This window comes from Typopeltis vanoorti, chromosome 13, assembly GCF_054136105.1.
Source record: "Typopeltis vanoorti isolate ZY-2024b chromosome 13, IOZ_Tvanoo_1.0, whole genome shotgun sequence".
NCBI classification, from domain to species: Eukaryota; Metazoa; Arthropoda; class Arachnida; order Uropygi; family Thelyphonidae; genus Typopeltis; species Typopeltis vanoorti.
The window spans coordinates 76,358,545-76,377,449 of record NC_143561.1 but is presented as its reverse complement, the minus strand read 5'-3'; the positions used below and the strand labels follow the sequence as shown (position 1 = coordinate 76,377,449).

The following is an 18,905-nucleotide window of genomic DNA, read 5'->3' as shown; positions in this document are numbered from 1 at the left end:
GTGTTTATTGAAAGATAGTGAATAATATTTCAGATTATTCACTATCTTTTTCCATTTATAGAAAGTCAACACTGGAAGATATCTATATAAACTATCACAACATCATCATCATCATTCAGCTAAACAGTATGGAATTCTAAACTACTCAAATATTTTCTTGGCCAATGACTATAGCACTTACAAAAATAGATAACATACTACACAGTCCTCCTACTTCCTCCTTCCCAAACACAAAAGGACCAAAAACCCAATACTCCTATTCCACATATCTGAGGTACCTCTGAAAAGATAGCCAAAGAATTAAGAAAATAACTTTCCACCATATGTCAAATTAGCCACTTTAATCTGCTCTCCTAAGGAAAAACTCCATTCTCTAGCATATCCTGGAGTCTATGAAGTTCCTTGTGACTGTGACTCAGCCTACAATGGACACACAGGAAGAATTGTTAACATCTTGGTTAACGCCTTGGAGAAAATAAAAAATATATTCACTACAATTATTATGGCAAGCGTAGGCTTTCAGACCATGATTTAACACCCCTTCACACAGAATCTGTTGGAATAAAACTCATGTGCTATATAGTATAGAAGTTGTTACAGGGCAAAAAGATTATTATTTTGAGTAAGGAAAGGATATGAAGCATTCTCCTAACCTGAACAAGTATGGCTACATTAATCTGCCAAAAAATAAGATCACTTCAAGACAACTGCAATGCTCCTTTTTTACAACATTAGAGAGTGCCAAATTTAGATCTTTAGATCTTTTATCCATTACAATTTGAATTGTTTCACTTACTGAATATTGCGTGTATGTAACATGTTTTCTATGAAGATGCTGGTTTGAAATCCAGAGAAATATAAACCAGTTAATAAATATCTTTTTATAATTTAGTTTGTTTGGTATCACAATACCATTAAAATAAGTAATGAATAAATAAATAATAAGTAATAAATAAATAAATAGTCTTTCGGCTTATTATCTAAGTAATGAATCCATCTAAGCTTTTCAATTAGAAACATTAATATTTAAACCTCCCATCTGGGAAACATTAATACCTAAGCCTCCCAGTAATAAGCTGAGGCACTCAGAGACCCACCCTCTTAGAAGAAGGGGATCCTCTATGAGTGAATAAGTTAGACTAGAAGGACTTTAGGCTTCTAGTCCAACTTCAACTTATTGTTTCATATGTTTTTGTGTGTTATTACAATTTTATATTATATCCACAATGTCTCTGTGACAGATTCAAAATATATGATCTGTTAAACCGGTGTTTAATTATTTCTCTGTGCTGTGTTCATTCCATTAATCCTAATTACAAATGTAAACCAGCACCTAAGCCTTAATATTCGATTTTTTCTTAGATTCGTGGCGCTAGTGTTGTTAGTGAATGTGGCGGTCATGTTGAGTTGTGCTGGAAAACGTGTTTTTAAATTAAAGTACAGTGTGCCTTTTTGTCTCAAATTGTGCTGCAGTTGTGTTTCGGTTAGATACAAGTGTCCTTCAGTGGTGTTATTGTTTGGAACTTGGTTGTATATATAGTGTTTTCGCTGCTGTTTGTTTCACTACTTCAGCGACTAAAGATGGCGTCCAAAAAGAAATGTATGTCAGCAGCTTGGACTTCTATATGAAAGTCTGGCTCTGTGTGATTTTTCGCAGTGGATGCATTGCAGAAACTGTTATATGTATGTGCTGAGGAATGTGAAGGATCTGTGGACTGTTTGGCTAAATGAGAAGAATGAAAATATCAACGTATGTGAGAAGTGTCGGGATAGGCTGGATTGATTAGAAATGGAAGCAGACATCGGGACTGTAGCGGATGAACTTCAGCAGGAGTTTGGGAAAATGAAAAGTGACCTTTATCTTTTGCAAGAGGAATTGGAAGTGCTCAGTAATGGGGTTCTGGAAATTAAAACTGAGTTGAATTGGATGAATAGAGAAATTACGACTATGGAGATTACTCTAGCTGAAGTAACTAGAACAGTATTAAGTATGGGAGAGTCTTTGGTAATTGATGAAGAAATAAATAGCATGGGAGTGATTGGGAGTCAACAGAATGAAAGCACAAGAGGTCTAGAAGAAACGAGATGTCGTGAGAGTGAGGGAGTAAGTAAAAGAGAGTTGAGTAATGAAACTGGGAGAGTCATGCTGAATAGCGTAGAAAATGAGGGCATGAGTGACTCTTGTTTGGACTTGAATGAAGCTACGAGTCGTAAAATATATGGCGATTCTATGAGTAAGGGTATGGAGAGCAGTATGCCTGAGGAGTGTTTGGCTGGTGGAACAATAGAGAGAGTGCTTTAGCAATAAAGAGAGGGCAGCACGATGAAGAAAAGATGATAGTTATGGTAGGTACAAATGACCTGAGTGGTAGTATAAATCGGGTAGCAAAAGATTTAAGAACATTGTTAGATATCGTGAAGAAGAAAAGTGTTAATGGGAGAATAGTGTGTGTATGTGTGCTGCCTCATTTTGACAATTATGAGTTAAGTAGATGAGCGATGATGATGAATGACATGATTGCAAGAATGTGCAAAAAAAAAGAGGTCTGGAATTTATAGATGTCTGGAGTGTGTTTGAAGGCAAAAGACAGCTGTATGCAAGAGATGGGTCATAAGCAATTGAAGAAGTTGCTGTTTTCTGAACAAGGTTGAAGTAATTGGGAAGGGAAACTAAAATTGAAAAGATTGAGTGTAAGAGGGAGAAACTTAAGCAGTGATTGTATAATTGTTAATCCTTATTCGCGGAATAAATTACAGAATAGAGGGGATAAAAATCGGCATGGGACTACTGAAATTAGTGACATGTATATCAGTTCTAAAGCTGGTACAAGAACTAAAGGGAATCTGCAATTTTTGTATACAAATGCAAGAAGCATTCAAAATAAGCGGGAAGCATTTTTGGCATTAGTCAGCACAATCTCATCAAAAGTTGTAGGCATTAGTGAAACTTGGCTATCAGCAGAAGATGTGGTCACTGGAATTGAATGTGATGGGTACAGTATTTTCAGGGAGGATAGAGAAGATAGAATGGGGGGGAGGAGAAATTGTTGATGAGAGCTGATGAGTTGCAGCCAAAGAAAGTAGTATATCAAGATGATAGACATGTGAATGATAGTACATTTGAGGCGGTCTAGTGTGAAATAGTGACCAACACAACCAAATATACAGTTGGTTGCTGCTATAGACCAGGGGGTATAGGGGGTGATATTGAATTCATGCATCAGCAAATCATTACAATGAGTCCAGGGTTAGTGATTATTATGGGGGATTTTAATTATGGTGATATCAATTGGAAGGAGGAAATATCATGGCAATAAAGGAAATGGAATTCATACATCTTCTACAAGATAATTACTTGAAACAGCACATAACTGAAGGGACACATGGTGTGAGAGTGTTGGACCTGGTCACTGGTTCAGAATATATACATAAGTAAGGTGTCCTCATTACCTCGAAATGGTGAGATCGATCATGAGGTATTGACTTGGGAATTTGCAAAATTTGTGGATTTCTCTCTTAAGAAGGGGGTATATATGGAACTACAGGTTAGGTAATTATAACAAGCTTTGGAGTGAACTTGCAGCAGTCCCATGGCAGAACATATTACAGGAGAAAGATGTTGGCAGTGCATGGGATAAAATCAGCAGGTATCTGAGGAAGACAATATCAGATTGTGTCTCCATGGTCAGGAAGACAAACAAGGTAGGCATTAGATGGATGAGTAGTAGTATCAAGCTTGATCTGCAAAAAAAGAAAATGTTATAGAGAATTAACAGGGAGAAAGGTGATCATTACACCCATAAGCAGTACAAGGTTCAAGCTAGGAAGGTTACCAGCATAGTAAGAAAAGCTAAATCAGATTATGAGAAGACCTTAGCCAAAGAGATCAAGGGTAATCCCAAAGAGTTCTTCTGCTGTGTGGCAATTAAAAGGAAGAATGACTTTGGAAGGGTAACCTTAGTGTGTGATGATGGTATTGAGGTGACCAATTCAGATGTAATAGTAGAGTTACTGAGTGATCACTTTTCAAAAGTCTATCACCCAAGTGAGGATATCTCTGTACCTGTAGCAATAAATAATGTGAAAATTGAAGTTAATAAATCAGAGGTGCTTAGAATATTGCAGAATTTAAATGCAAACACTGCTGTAGGTTTAGATGGAATATCAGCTGAAGTGTTGCATGAATGTGCAAAGGAATTGTCGCCCCCCCTCTTACTTGGTTATTTAACTTAAGTTTGAACTCTAGTATGGTCCCTAGGGAGTAGAAGAAATGCTAAGTAGTTCCTTTGCATAAAGATGGCTCTAAAACTGTAGTTAATTACAGACCGCTCACGATTTCAGGAGTGGTGGTAAAAGTATTGGAAAAGTTGGTTAAAGACAAAATTCAAGAATGGATGGATCAGGATATGATACTCTATAGGGGCCAACATGGTTTTGTTAAAGGTCGATCCTGCTTTAGCAATTTATTAACTTTTTATAATAGAATGACATCTGAGTTGGACGAAGGAAATGGCTACACAGTGGTGCTTCTGGATTTTGCTAAGGCTTTTGACAGGATACCCCATGGAACTGTTGTGCAAATTGGAGCAGAAAGGGATGGATACTAAACTGGTGATATGAATAGTAGAATGGATCAGGGAGAAATACCAGAAGGTGGTGTATGGAGGAGCAGAGTCCAGGATGAGGCAGCTGAACAGTGGTGTGCTTCAGGGATCTGTGCTTGTGCCATTGTGTTTAATTTGTACATAAATTATATAGGAAATGGCTTAAAGGGAGATATCCAGTTATTTGCTGATGATGCAAAGTTGGATAGTGGAATAAAAAATCAAGCTGATGTTGAGAGTTTGCAGGATGATTTAAATAAGCTGGCAAAATGGGCAAAAGGTAATGGATGTCAATTCAACGTGGAAAAGTGTAAAGTTATGCATTTTGTGATTAAAAAGATTACCAGCTGTGTACTACATTGGTGGAACGGTACTCCAAGAGATTGACGAGACTAGGGACTTGGGGGTGTTGGTGGATAGGGAGATGAAGTTCAGGGGACACAGTGCTAAGGTGTCCAAGATTGCACATAGGATTACTTGGTTTTGAGGAACACACTAACATTCACAGATAAAGAGGTTATTATTCCCCTTTATAAAGCATTGATACTTCCACATTTGGATTACTGTGCTCAGGTCTGGTCATCTGGATTCCTTGGAGATGAGGAGGTCGTGGAGAAGGTTCAGGGAGAGTGACTATGTTGGTGAGTGATGTAAAAAATGCTCCCTACATTGACAGATTGAGAGCTTGTGGATTGCAGAGGTTGGTTGATATGCGGAGAAGAGGGGATATGACAGAAACATTTAAATGACTAAAAGGTTTTTATAAGATTGATGCAGGGGAAATGTTTCAGCTGTGTGTGATAGTGATGGAAGAACAAGAGGTCATCCCTGGAAATTAAGGAAAAGTATGGTTAACAAGGGTGTGAGAATGAGGTTTTCCACCTGTAGGATGGTGAATGAGTGGAATGCATTGCCTGACTCAGTTGTGAGTTCTTTGTCTGTAAATGAATTCAAGAAGAGATACGATAGATATTGTTTTGATAGGTTGGGTCTCTGTGATGAGTCTACTGACTCCATGGAGATACCCGTAATAATAATAATTATAATCTACTCCAGCTGCTTTTCCAAATTTCAAGTGTTTAATGACTTTTCTACCTTAAATATCGATATATATTCCTGACTGCATTCTTCTTGAATATTTTCTACTAGTTCTGTTGCTGCCTGTTTCACCTTACAATTTGAAAAATAATTTCTCCAGAAATTCTAAATATCTTTAGTTTTATGTCACCTTTTTTTCCATTTCTGATTCCTTATTATAGTACATGTTCTTCTTTCTTTGTTTTTTTTTTTTTAGAATTTCCTGAGCATTTTGTCAACTTCATGACATTCATCTTCTATATTTTTCCCAATTTTTTTTATAACTTCATTTATCTATTTTTATCCATATATAACTTAGACTTACTTAAATTCTTCTTTATATTATCTCAGAACATCTGTTATTAAAAACTGCAACATGCTCTCTTCTGTTCCAAGACTATCTCTAATCTCTTGAATCCACTGTGGATTTTTTTCTATCCTTCCACAAAAAACAATCATAATAGATGCCTCCCCAGATTAATTAATATTTTCTTTAGAAGTTATCACTGAGAATCCAAAGAGAAACATGAACTTATATTATATAATACTAAGAAAATTAAAGAAACAATAGAAAACAATAGTAATATGAAGGTCCTAAGGTGAACATTATCAGTTGGAACAAAGGTAATAGCTGCTGTAAGAGGAAAAAATGGTGAACTTATAAAAAAAATAGAAATGCAATAATTAAATGAATTCAGGAATTTTATACTGAATTCTATGAAAACAAAGACCATGACATCCAAGAATCATCTATGGATAACTCGAGTGAAGAAGAACAGGATGCCCCTGAGATCTTACAAGGCGAAGCGGAAATGGCACTGCGCGAAATGAAAAATGGAAAGGCTCCAGGAAGATGGAATTATGGTAGACTTCTTAAAACTGGGAGGAAGCGCTGTCATCAAACTCTTTAATAAATGCCTAAAACAGAGAAAAATTCCAAAAAATTGGAAAAATTCACTTTTAATATTCATTTTTAAAAAGGGCAATAAGGAAGAAATTAAAAACTACAGATCTATAAGCCTACTCCCCACCATATATAAAGTTTTCACAAAAATTATAAATAATAGAATAAAATCTAAATTAGAGGAAATGCAATCCTGTGAACAAGCTGGATTTAGAAAGAATTACAATATTTTGGACCATATTCAGATATTAAGACAGCTTATTGAAAAATCAATTGAATACAATAAACTCTTATGTCTGGCCTATATAGACTACTAAAAAGTGTTTGCCTTAGTTAAAACATCTGCAACACTAAAAGCACTTGAAACCCAGTGAACTGAGAAACCATATATTGAAACACTAAAACATATTTACAATAATGCAACTTCTGTAATTAAATTATATAAAAACAGTGAAAAGTTTCCAATACAAAAAGGCATCCGGCAAGGCAACATCATATCTCCCAAATTATTTACAGCTGCACTAGAGGAAGTCTTTAGAAGCCTTGACTGGGAAACAAAAGGAATAAACATAAATGGAGAAAGGCTGCATCATCTGAAATTTGCAGATGATACTGTCCTAATAGCAGATAATCTTGAAGATCTGGAAGAAAGGCTAAATCAGCTAAATGAAACTTCCAGAGTAATTGGATTAAAAATAAATAGAGATAAAACAAAAATAATTATGAATAAATATATTAACCATAGAAATGTCAAAGTTGAAAACCATGAAGAAAGAACAAGTTACTTCTTATGTATATTTGGGCCAATTGTTATCCTTTGAAGAGTGCTAAAGAAAAGAGATTGAATGAAGAATTCACCTTGGATGGATGGCTTATGGGAAAATGAAGACATATTCAGAAGTGACATCCCTATGAGTCTAAAAAGGAGAGTTTTTGACCAGTGCATACTTCCTGTCCTAACATATGGAGAAGAAACATGGACTTTAACAGAAGCCCTAAACAAAAAGCTGAGAACAATATAACATTGCATAGAAAGAAGTATGCTAAAAATAACATTAAGAGATAGGAAGACAAATACCTGGATAAGATCTCAAACAGTTGTCATGGACATTGTAAAATACATTAAAACAGGCTAAGTGGAGATGGACTGGCCATATTGCCAGATGCAGTGACGGGAGATGGACTAGAAAAACAACAGAGTGGAGACTAATGGATGGAGCAAGACAAAGAGGAAGACTGAGAAGAAGGTGGAGGGATGAACTGGAACAAATTGCAGGAGTGAGATGGACGGGAAAGGCAGAAAACCGAGTGATCAGGAAAATCATGGGGGAGACCTTCATCCAGCAGTGGACAGAACTAAAAGGCTGAAGAAGAAGGCTAAACAAAATAATTTAACTTTCTTACCATTTATCTTTTTAACTGACTCAGGGCACATACTGACTCACTTACAAGGAATTTGCTAATGACATGAACAAGTAAATTAACTACATGGTAAATATTTCTTAACAATGATTTATGCCACACATTTCCAATAGTATGAATTCACAATCAGATCATATATTTTCTTGTATGAGTTTTCATTATCTAAATTTGTAAAGTAATAAGGATCATATAGAAGTGCAATGCACATTTTCTTATTGATGCATTCTAAAATATTAAAATGTATTATTGTAACAAATAGTAATATGTACTTACATGAATAACTTCTTTGGGCTCTTCTGCAGCAAAGTATGAAATTAATGAATTCAAGAAACTCTGATCAACTTTGATATGAAACTCCTGAATCAGCATTTTTAGGTATCTGGTTTAAAAAAAAAAGAGTAATAAGGATTATAATTTATTTGTTTATTTATCAATCTCCTGATATGTATACATAAGGGGTGTTCAGTTTACTATGACAGTACTACATGACTAAGTTTACATAATTCAAAATATTAATCTCCTATCAATAATTAATCTCCTATATCTAATTTGGAGGACTGCAAAATTATCATATCTAACATATGGAGAACTCCAGTATTGTCATATCTAAAATTTCCTACTTCTAAGGCACTTCTAATCAATCCACCTAGACCTTGGTCTCCCACTGGGTCTCTATTCTAACATCTTGGCATCAAAAACCTGTTTTGCCAATCTTTCTTAACCTATTCTATTTAAATGGCTGTACCACCTTAGATCTGCTGTGCTGACACATTCTTAAATGAAAATAATTTCAAGTTCCTTTTTAATATCTTCATTGTTAATATGATTCTAGCATTGATGCCACTTCACTCCCCTAATTTTTCTCAGAACCCTCATGTCTGTGGTCTCTAGTCTTTGATCAAGTGCTTTATTTCTCACCCAACTCTCAGATCCATTACTTAAAACTGGTTTGAACACTGTCTTGTATACTGCTAGTTTGGTGTTTTGGCTAATTTCTCTCTTATTCCATATAAATTTGTTCAGTTGACTTCTTACCGTACCAGCTTTGTTGATTCTGTTGTCTATTTCCATATTTAATTTACCATTTTCACTAAAAACTATGCATAAATAGCTGAAATATTTTACTTCTTCTATAGGATCTCTATTCAGAATGCAGCTGAAGTTTTTTATGCTCCTGCCTATCAGCATAGGTATAGTCTTTTTAATGCTGATTTTCATGCCATATTTGTTACAGCTATTATTCAATTTAGATAGAGAATTCTGAAGACTTGTACTAGATGTGTTTAGGAGTACAACACCATCTGCATAAAGCAAAGAGATCAGTTTGATATCCCCAGTTCTAATATTGTGCTCAATGCCACTTTCTTTCATAATGTAATCCATATAGATGAATAAGAGTGGAGATAATGTGCATCTTTGTTCTTACCCCTGATTTTACATTAAACCATCTTCCTGTATTTCCTTCAATTCTAATGCTGTGGGATTGGAGGTATACCAGCTCGGGTCTTACATGAAGCGGCTAAAGAATTGTCAGTGCCCTTGACCATTTTGTTTAATTTGAATCTCAGGTCTGGGTTAGTACTGAAGGGGGGTGTAAAGAGGGGAAATAGTTCCACTGCATAAAGGAGGTTCCAAGACTGCCGTTGCAAATTACTGACCGATCAGCATATCAGGAGTCGTTGTCAAGGTTTTGGAGAAAGTAATCAAGAGAAAAATACAGGAATGGATAGATGAAAATGGGATACTGTATGGGGGACAGCATGGTTTTGTGAACGGTAGATCATGCCTCAGTAACTTGCTCACGTTTTATAACACAGTTACGGCTGAACTGGATAAGGGTAATGGGTTTAAAGTGATACTGCTGGACCTTGCTAAGGCCTTTGATAGGATACCACATGGAATTCTAATCAATAAACTGCAGCATATGAGGGTGGATATATAGGGTTGGTGGAGAGATATCAGAGAGTAGTTTATTCAGGAGTGGAGTCCAAAAGACGGCTTGTGGCTAGTGGTGTGCCACAGGGTTCTGTTCTTGGACCACTACTTTTCAATTTGTTCATTAACGATATAGGAAAGGATCTGAGAGGAACTGTTCATTTGTTTGCTGATGATGCAAAGTTGGGTAGAGCAATAGTGAATGCACATGATGTTAAAATTTTGCAGGATGATTTGGATAGATTGGAGGACTGGGCTAAGAAGAACGGATGTCAATTTAATGTGGCAAAGTGTAAGGTTATGCATTTTGGGGTGAAAAGATTAGCAGCAGTATACCACATTGGTTGAACTGTACTCTAGGAGATTGACGAGTGTGGGTAGATAGGGAGTTGAAGTTTAGGGGACACATTGCAAAAGTGGCTAAATCAGCTCATCAAATCACTTGGTTACTGAAGAATACTTTGGCGAACAGAGACAAACACGTTATTGTTCCACTGTATCGAGCCTTGATAAGATCCCATCTTGACTACCGTGCCCAGATCTGGGTGCCAGGGTTTCTTCTTGATGAGGAGGAGGTGGAGAGCGACCAGCAGCGAGTGACCAGCGGCGAGTGAGATGGTAGAAGGTCTATGGAATGAACCTTATGAGAACAGGTTGAAGATTTGTGGGTTGCAGAAATTTGTTGATAGGCGGAAAAGAGGTGATATGATTGAGACATTCAAATTACTGAAGAGTTTTTATGAGATTAATTCAGAGGGTATTTTTCAGAACAGGAGTGGTAGGAGGACTAGGAAGCTATTCATGGAAAAAAAAACAAGAGTGTGGTTAGCAAGGGTGTTAGAATTAGGTTTTTTACTTGGAGAGTGGTGAATGAGTGGAATAAGCTGCCAGAGTCTGTTGTGGGTGCCATGACTGTGAATGAGTTCAAGGCAAAGTATGATAGATACTGTGTGGATGTTGAATAGTTGTTCTTGATATGATGTTTTAGGCCTCCCTCAATGAGTCTAAGGACTCCTTGGAGTGGCCCGTAATAATAATAATGTTTGTACAATTGAGTCTACAATTTACCTGTAAAAGATGCTCAACTTTAATTCTTTTTAAATCTTTCTTAGATACTGCTGGAAATTTTTTCATTTGGTTAAACTATACAGGGTGTTCGGGATAAATTTGACAGTTTCGTAAGGAAAAAGAAAATCTTCTTTGTATCTATTAAATTTAATGAATTGACAAAAAAACATTACAGGCAGAGTTAATTACAATACTATCAACAAGATTTACTCAAAATAACCACCATTAGCATCGATCACAGCTTCAATTCTGCTTCGGAACCTCGAACAAGCTGATGCTACAGTCTCCCTGGGAAGGGCCGCAAAAACTGTTTTAATTTTATCCATTAACTGGGCTTTTGTATTACTGGAAGTGCGATTGGTGTCTTTTTCAACTGCGCCCCATACAAAATAATCCATGGGGTTAAGGTCTGGGGAGTTTGGAGGCCAAACATTTGGACTGGTGAAGTCGTAGAAATTTTCAGACAACCATTTTTGACTTTTCCCAGAGGTGTGGCAAGGGGCCGAATCCTGCTGCCATACATACGGCCTACCATTGGCTACCCTTGTTATCCAGGGCTTGACTACAGTTAGCAACTACACGAACAAAGCCCGAATTCCAATGCCAGGGTTCTTCAACACCTGTTCCTGCAGATTTGCGAGGAATTCTGCTGTACGAACGCAATCAGATCGTCTGCTAGGGATCTTTCTTCTTGCTACATCCTCGTAGTCACCATTGCAAGTCTCTAGTTCATGCCTGATTGTTTTTACTGTATTCAGGGAGCATTGGGCAGCAGTCGTAATATCCTTATTTTGATGGCGGGCACGAATCATCATGATACAAGTTATTCTCTTCCATGATTCAGGTGGGTTCCAGCTATCCATCCTTTCTGACATCTTGTATATGAATGAAGAAGGGTCCAAACTTTTAAATGAAGAGAAGTGTGTGTTAATACATGTAACTTACGGAAAAATATAATTAATTATAAATATGTCAAATTTATCCCGAACACCCTGTATATTAAAGATGCCAAGAATTTATATTCTTCATTTAATCCTTTATCCAAGTGTATGCACACAAAAGTTTGCACCTGAAGTAATTTCAGGACTGGGCAACTTGTATATAGCTTTTAAGTCATTAGGACAGCTAAGACAATTGTATATTGTGTTAGATTGTGATAGAGTGGAAAATTAAGTATTCCTATCGTATCACAGTCTAACATGCTTTTCCAAACAAGAGAATGAGATAAATACAATAAATTGCCTCTAAGTGTAGAATAAGTATTATGTATATATAAATCAAGTGTGTTCTGTTATGAAAAGGTTAAATAAGTGTATAATTTGTGCCATTCGCGAACGTGATTAATTTAGTATTGAAAATGTAAAACATTACCAGAGCTTTAGAAATTAAACTGTGTAAAAGAATAATAAAATGTAAGCACAAATCCAACAGTTGGGGGGGAGTCATGGCCAAAAGTTACGGAGTCGTAACGCAAGGGAGGGATCGCCCCGAGTAAACAATGACGTCAGCGTACGTGCGATAGCGGGATATGGACGCTATGATGTAATAGCAAGAGTGAGTCGGCCGGTCATATCGAAAAGGGCGAGTATCGCCGAGAAGAATAGGGGAAATATAAGGGTCATGCGACCCTGAAACAAGGCTTTTTTCCCCCCTGGATCTTGGGTGTGTTCCCCTCTCGTAATGGCGTAGGTGCCGGTGCCCCGTACCGGAGGGAATCCGTAAAAAGAGTTGCGGGTCTCGGGGCAGTATCTCCGTGGAAAAAGACAAGTCAGGCTGTCCGCAGAAGGCCAGTATCCCGTGAACTTATGATGTCATAAAGAACCATAAAGGAAGATAAGTAGACTTTGTTTGTGTTTCACTATACATGAGTAAATGATTTGTGCCACGTTAACATGTTGTAAAAGAGAACATTAATGATATAGGAAAAGGTGATATTTCTAGGACTTGAGAAGGATATTGAATTTATGTTTATTATCTGTCGTTGTGTTTAAGTTCGCCATTATATTGAATGAAATTAAGGATATGTTTATAGTAAAGAATTGGCATAATATAAAGAGATTGTGAAAGATATGAATGTTATCTTGTGTAGTCTGACAGAGCTACGGAGTCTTTGAATGTGATAATAGTACATGACTAATGTTTTAGCGGAGGTTAATATAATTCTTACTTTAGGAAGCTACTGTATAATGTTTTATAAGTGTAATAGTAGTGCTTGAATTTTATATATCTTGTCTGAGGCTCCCTTAAGATGGGATTTAATTTAGTGTTATTATGTGTAACAATCTTTGAGTATAATAAACCTTGCTTTTGATTCTAACAAAGACTTTCTGTGATTTCTGGAATCCGATGCACCGCTTATAAAGTATTAATATGAACCTATATGGGATATTTGAAAAGAGTAAATTTTGGTCACGTCTGCAGAGCTAATTGGTATCATAAGTACTGTCCTGAGATTACCTCTTGGTTGTTAATATTAATTAATCTAATAGCGCTAAGTGGCGCAGCGAAACAAATAAATTTCTTGGCGTTTTAAGAGGGTAAATCTCAGACACTCTGATACTGCCTCGATTTCGAGGAAATTCCATTGTCCCTCAGAGGTACCATGTGTTACCTGATAGAGTGTATCAAGGAGATATAGTAAAATGTTAAAGTAATTGTATTTGAGAAGAGAGGTTACAACATAAACCGCGCAGCACAGCGGATAAAAATATAAGAATAAAAGACAAGAAAACATTATAACAATTGCCTTAGCTTTTAAGTCATTAGGACTTAAACAGGATATATGAGTTGCCCAGTCCTGAAATTACTTCAGGTGCATTTTTATCCTGCTTAGTACTTTGTCTGTTTACACTCGGATTTAATCCTTTAGGATTAAACCAAGAATATAATTTCTTGGCGTCTTTAATTTATTTCTTACATACTGTTCTTTTCAATGAGATATCCATTTTTATCTTGCTTAGTACTAAGTAATGATCACTTCCTATTTCAAATTGTCTGTACACTCTTGTATCCTGAACCAGCATGTTGATATCACTAGCAACAATGACACAATCAAGAGGCTTTTCTTATTTCTTGTGTCTTTTCTCCATGCGAACTCGTGCACATCTTTATGTTGAAACATGGTGTAAGTAATGACTAGTCCATATTCTGAGCAGAAGCCTAGAAAATACCTACCATTACTATTAGCTTTGCCCTTTTCTCCAAATTTTCCTAAATGCCTGGTAGGATTAATTTCCTACTCTGTTGTTCAAATCCCCAAAAAGGACCACTTTTTCCATTTTCATTATATCAGCTGCCTGTTCTAATAACCTAAAAAATTCCTTCATTTCTTCCTTAGAAGAACCTTCTGTGGGATCATAGGCACAAATAAGTTTCATTGTCCATCTATCCCTTTTGAAGTTTCCACATAACTTTACTTGAAAGTGCCTTCCGATGAAGAAGTTTATTTTCATGTTTGGTATTAAATGCTATTGCTACTCCTTACTTTTGTTGGTCATTATCGCCTGAAAATAACATCCTATATTTATTATTTAGTAAGATCACCCCTGTTTTTGTCTTCTACTATGTCTCAATAATTCCCATTACATCCACACAGTGCTTTTCTAATTCTTCTGCAAGTTCAATTTCATTTCCATTAATGCACTTTATATTGATAGTTCCTATCTTCAGTTAATTGTTTATTTATATAAATATTAAAAATTCAATGACTATCACATGTAAGATATCTTTATAAAATTATTCCTGAATGCTGAGTATGTTTCAGAATGAGTGAGGAGCACATTTATGCACTTCTTTCCAAAACTTTTTTTTTTTTTTAAGCTCCCTTCTTTGAAGAGAAAGTTGGAAAAAGAAATCATAGTATGAGCCAGTGGTCAGATTAGTAGTCCTAGAAAGTTCATAGTTCAAAATCGCTAAATTACAGTGCCAGCATCTCAATTCCCATATATTACATATAAACAAACTGTGTAACACTTAGCAAAAATAGGATACAACTGTAATTTCAATGTTAAACTAAGCATTTACTGTAAGTTTTCTAAGTTATTCTAAATTCAAAGTTAGACTATGAAGTATGTCGTAACTTGGAGCTAACTCTATTCAGGCTAAGTGCACTGTTACATTCTATGAATAATAAATAGTTTTAATGGGACATATGTACTAAATTAAATTAAAAATGCCAAGAAATTATATTCTTGTTTAATTCCTTAAGAATCAATTCCTAAAGAATCAACCTTTTGTGGATACCCTAGTAATTTGAAATCCTACAGGCTGCCTTGTGTCTTCATTGAGGCCTCATCAGTGGGAGACACAAGCCGGCCTGTAGGATTTCAAATTACTAGGGTATCCACAAAGGGTTGATTTTTTAGATGCTCCATAGAATAGTGAGGTAAAGGGACTATCCATTTCTGTTCCTTGAATTTGTTTGAACAACTTATTTTATTTCACTGTGTAAAGTAGCTTGTATTGATGGTGAATTTAAATAAGATAACAACAGCCTCTGGGAATTCACACTGCAAAAACAGAACAGTCTCTTGTAGTGGTACGTCGATAAATAGAGAAACTACATCAAGCAAAACCATAATCTTGTTATTAGACAGACATAGATATTCAATTTTCTCTTTAAAGTAAAGGCTGTTTTCAATATAAGAGTCAGTGTGGTGAGTGAGATTTAAATGATGGTAAGAAAAATGATTCGCAAGGTACTAAAGGGGAGAGCCAATACAGTTCATTATTGAGCATAGTGGGTTGCCATCCTTGTGGACATTAAACAGACTATACAGATGAGCATGATGAATTCATAACCTCTCAATAATAGTAGCAACCCAAGATTGTACACTTCCAATAATTTATTTAATTATTGATTTCACTTTCTGGTGGATTCCTTCTAATCACACTGTAGGTTGACATCATCATCAAATTATCATTATTATATCCTGTACACTCAACGGGTGTACAGGATATGATAGCACTACATGAAAAATTTACATCATTACTAACTTCCTATCTACAATTTTCCTCCAAATCAGTCTATTTCCTGTCAAGACTCCAATATTATCAGGTCTTATATTTCTGTCTTCTAAGGTGCTTTTTACTATATCAATCCACCTATATCTTGATCTTACTCTGGGTCTTCTTCTTCCTGCCAACCTGGCAGAGAACACTTGTTTTGCTAATCTTTCCTCTCCCATTCTGCTTAAGTGACCATACCACCTGAGATTATCTCTCCTAATGCATTCCTGGATGCTGCCAATATTAAGTTCTTTCCTAATATCTTCGTTTTTAATATATTGCCATTGATGCCATCTGTTCATTCCCCTAATCTTTCAAAGGACTCTCATATCTGCAGTCTTTGGTCAAGTGTTTTTACTTCTGACACAGCTCTCAGATCCATAAGTTAAAACTGGTTGGAACATTGTCTTGTATACAGCTAATTTAGTGTTTTGGCTAATTTCTCTCTTATTCCATATAAATTTATTCAGTTGACTTCCTACCATACCAGCTTTGCTGATTCTGTTGTCTACTTCCATATTTAATTTACCATCTTCACTAAAAATCATGCCTAAGTAGCTAAAATGTTTTACTTGTTCTATAAGTTCTCCATTCATAATGCAGTTGATATTTTTAATGCTTCTGCCTATTTTCATTGTCTTTCTCTTATTATTGCTGACTTTCATACCATATCTATTACAACAGTTATTCCATTTAGTCAGGGAATTTACAGACTTCTAGCAGAAGTATAATATCATCTGCATAAGCAAAGAATGGAGATTAACACCTCCAATTTTGATATCAGGTTTAATACCACTTTCCTTCATAATGTAATTCATATAGATAATGAATAAGAGAGGGGATAATGTACATCCCTGTCTGACATCAGATTTATCATTAAACCACCTTCCTTCAGTTCTAACTGCTGACTTACAACTAAACTAAAGACTAAGTATTGCTTGATATAATGCCCCATTAACACCATATAACTGAATGTTTTGAATAGCTTCTCTCTTGACACCTTATCATATGCCTTTATGACATCTACAAAACTTAAATACAGATCTTTGTTATATTCCCATGATTTCTTAACTATCTGTCGTAAAGGGAAAATCTGATCCAGACAGCCTCTATTTGGCCTGATTCCAGCTTGTTCTTCACCAAGCTTCTCTTCCACAATCCTTCTCAACCGTTTCTCAAGTATACTGTACCTGCATATATCTTACTAGGAACACTCAGTAATGAAATGCCTCTGTAATTCTTACATTCAGTTTTATTTCCCTTTTTATATATGGGTACTATGAGGGCTCCACTCCACTTTGGAATCTGGAATTCATCCCTCTGTCCAGGCCTTCTGAACTATGCAGTGCAGCCACTGTAAGACTTTTAAACTTTTATACTTGAGCATTTCTGATCCAATATTATCTACTCCTGCTGCCTTTCCACATTTCAGGCTTTTGATAGCTTTTTCTACTTCAAGTACAGATATGTATTCCTGACTGCATGCCTGGGCAGCGTTTTTTAACACTGTGCTGTCATCACTGCTTGTTTCATTTAGCAATTTTTCGAAGTAATTACTCCATACTTCAAGGATATCTTTTTCTCATGTTTTCATGTCCCCTTTATCATCTCTAATTCCTTTTACAACACTCTTTCCTCCATTTCTGAGCTTCTTCAACAACCTCCAGAATATCTTACCACCTTCTTGATATTTAATATCTATGTTCTTGCTAGTTTTACATAGTGTTTAGCTTTCTTACATTTGTCTCTGTATTCTCTAAGAGCACAAGCTGATTTTTTTGACAGGAACTTTTGATATGCTTTCTTCTTTTCCTTCACTACCTCTTTAACTTCCTGTGTCCACAATGGAGTTCTGATTTTTCTATCCTTGCATACAACCTCACCACATGCCTCTCTGGCTGAATCAACCAGTGTTTTCTTCAGGACTTGCCACTGAATCTCCAAGGTTTGGTTCCTGTTCTCAAACTCTTTCATTTTTTCTTCAATTACGTTTGTGTATTTTTTCTGGGTAGTGGCCCTTCCCTTAATGCATAACGTTATACATATCTGCAAGGAGATGTGTTTTGCATTATGGGAGATACTGAGATAGGAGTGATGTTAGCTTGCTCCACCTTTGTAACGAGTTGCCTGGTGTTGTACCGCCTTACCCCAGTCCTGAAGATACTTTCGGGTGCAAACTTTGTTTGCTCACACTCGGATAAAGGATTAAACTAAATTTATTAGAGACTTTTCTTATTCCTTGCCTCTTCTCTCCATGTGAATTTGTGCACATTTTTATGTTGGAACATGGTGTTAGTAATAACCAGTCCATGTCCTGAGCAGAAATCCAACAGGTATTTGCTATTATTATTAGCTTTGCTCTTTTCTCCAAATTTTCCCAATATATTTTTGTATGTCTGGCAATCATTTCCTACTCTGCTATTTAGATCCCCAACAAGGACCAACTTTTCCTTTTTCATTGTGTCAGATGCTTTCTCTAAATCCTCAAAAAATTCCTCCACTTCTATTTTAATAGAACCTTCTGTGGGACCAAAAGCACAAATAAGTCTCATTGTCCAGTTACCCATTCTCATATTTGTCCACATCACTCTACTTGAGACTGCCTGCCATTCAAGAAGATTAGCCTCGTATTTGGTGACAATTCAGGTTATATTCAAGCAATGACATATAACATGTCATTGCCTGAATATAACATTTTGTATTTATTGCTCAGAGAGATCTTACCAGTTTTTGTCTTTTTTTGTTTCAGTCACCCCTATTATGTCGATCTGGTACTTATCCAATTCCTCAGCTAGCTCCTTTTCTTTGCCATTCAGGCTTCTTATGATGATAGTACCGATCTTGAACTCTGGCGATGTTGAGTTGGGGTAAGTTTTAGGATTTGTTCC

The 18,905-nt window shown here is 36.1% G+C and overlaps 1 protein-coding gene across 2 annotated transcripts in view; it reads right to left on the bottom strand.

Moving 5' to 3' along the window:
* The window catches only part of LOC150100293 (intermembrane lipid transfer protein Vps13-like), a 654,685-nt gene that overhangs the window by 183,246 nt on the left and 452,534 nt on the right, over positions 1 to 18,905 (bottom strand). For both annotated transcript variants that reach the window (XM_090402852.1, XM_090402853.1), the window contains one exon: positions 8,281 to 8,386. In XM_090402852.1, the coding sequence (XP_090258978.1) occupies positions 8,281 to 8,386 (106 nt within the window). The remainder of the gene's footprint in view (positions 1 to 8,280; positions 8,387 to 18,905) is intronic.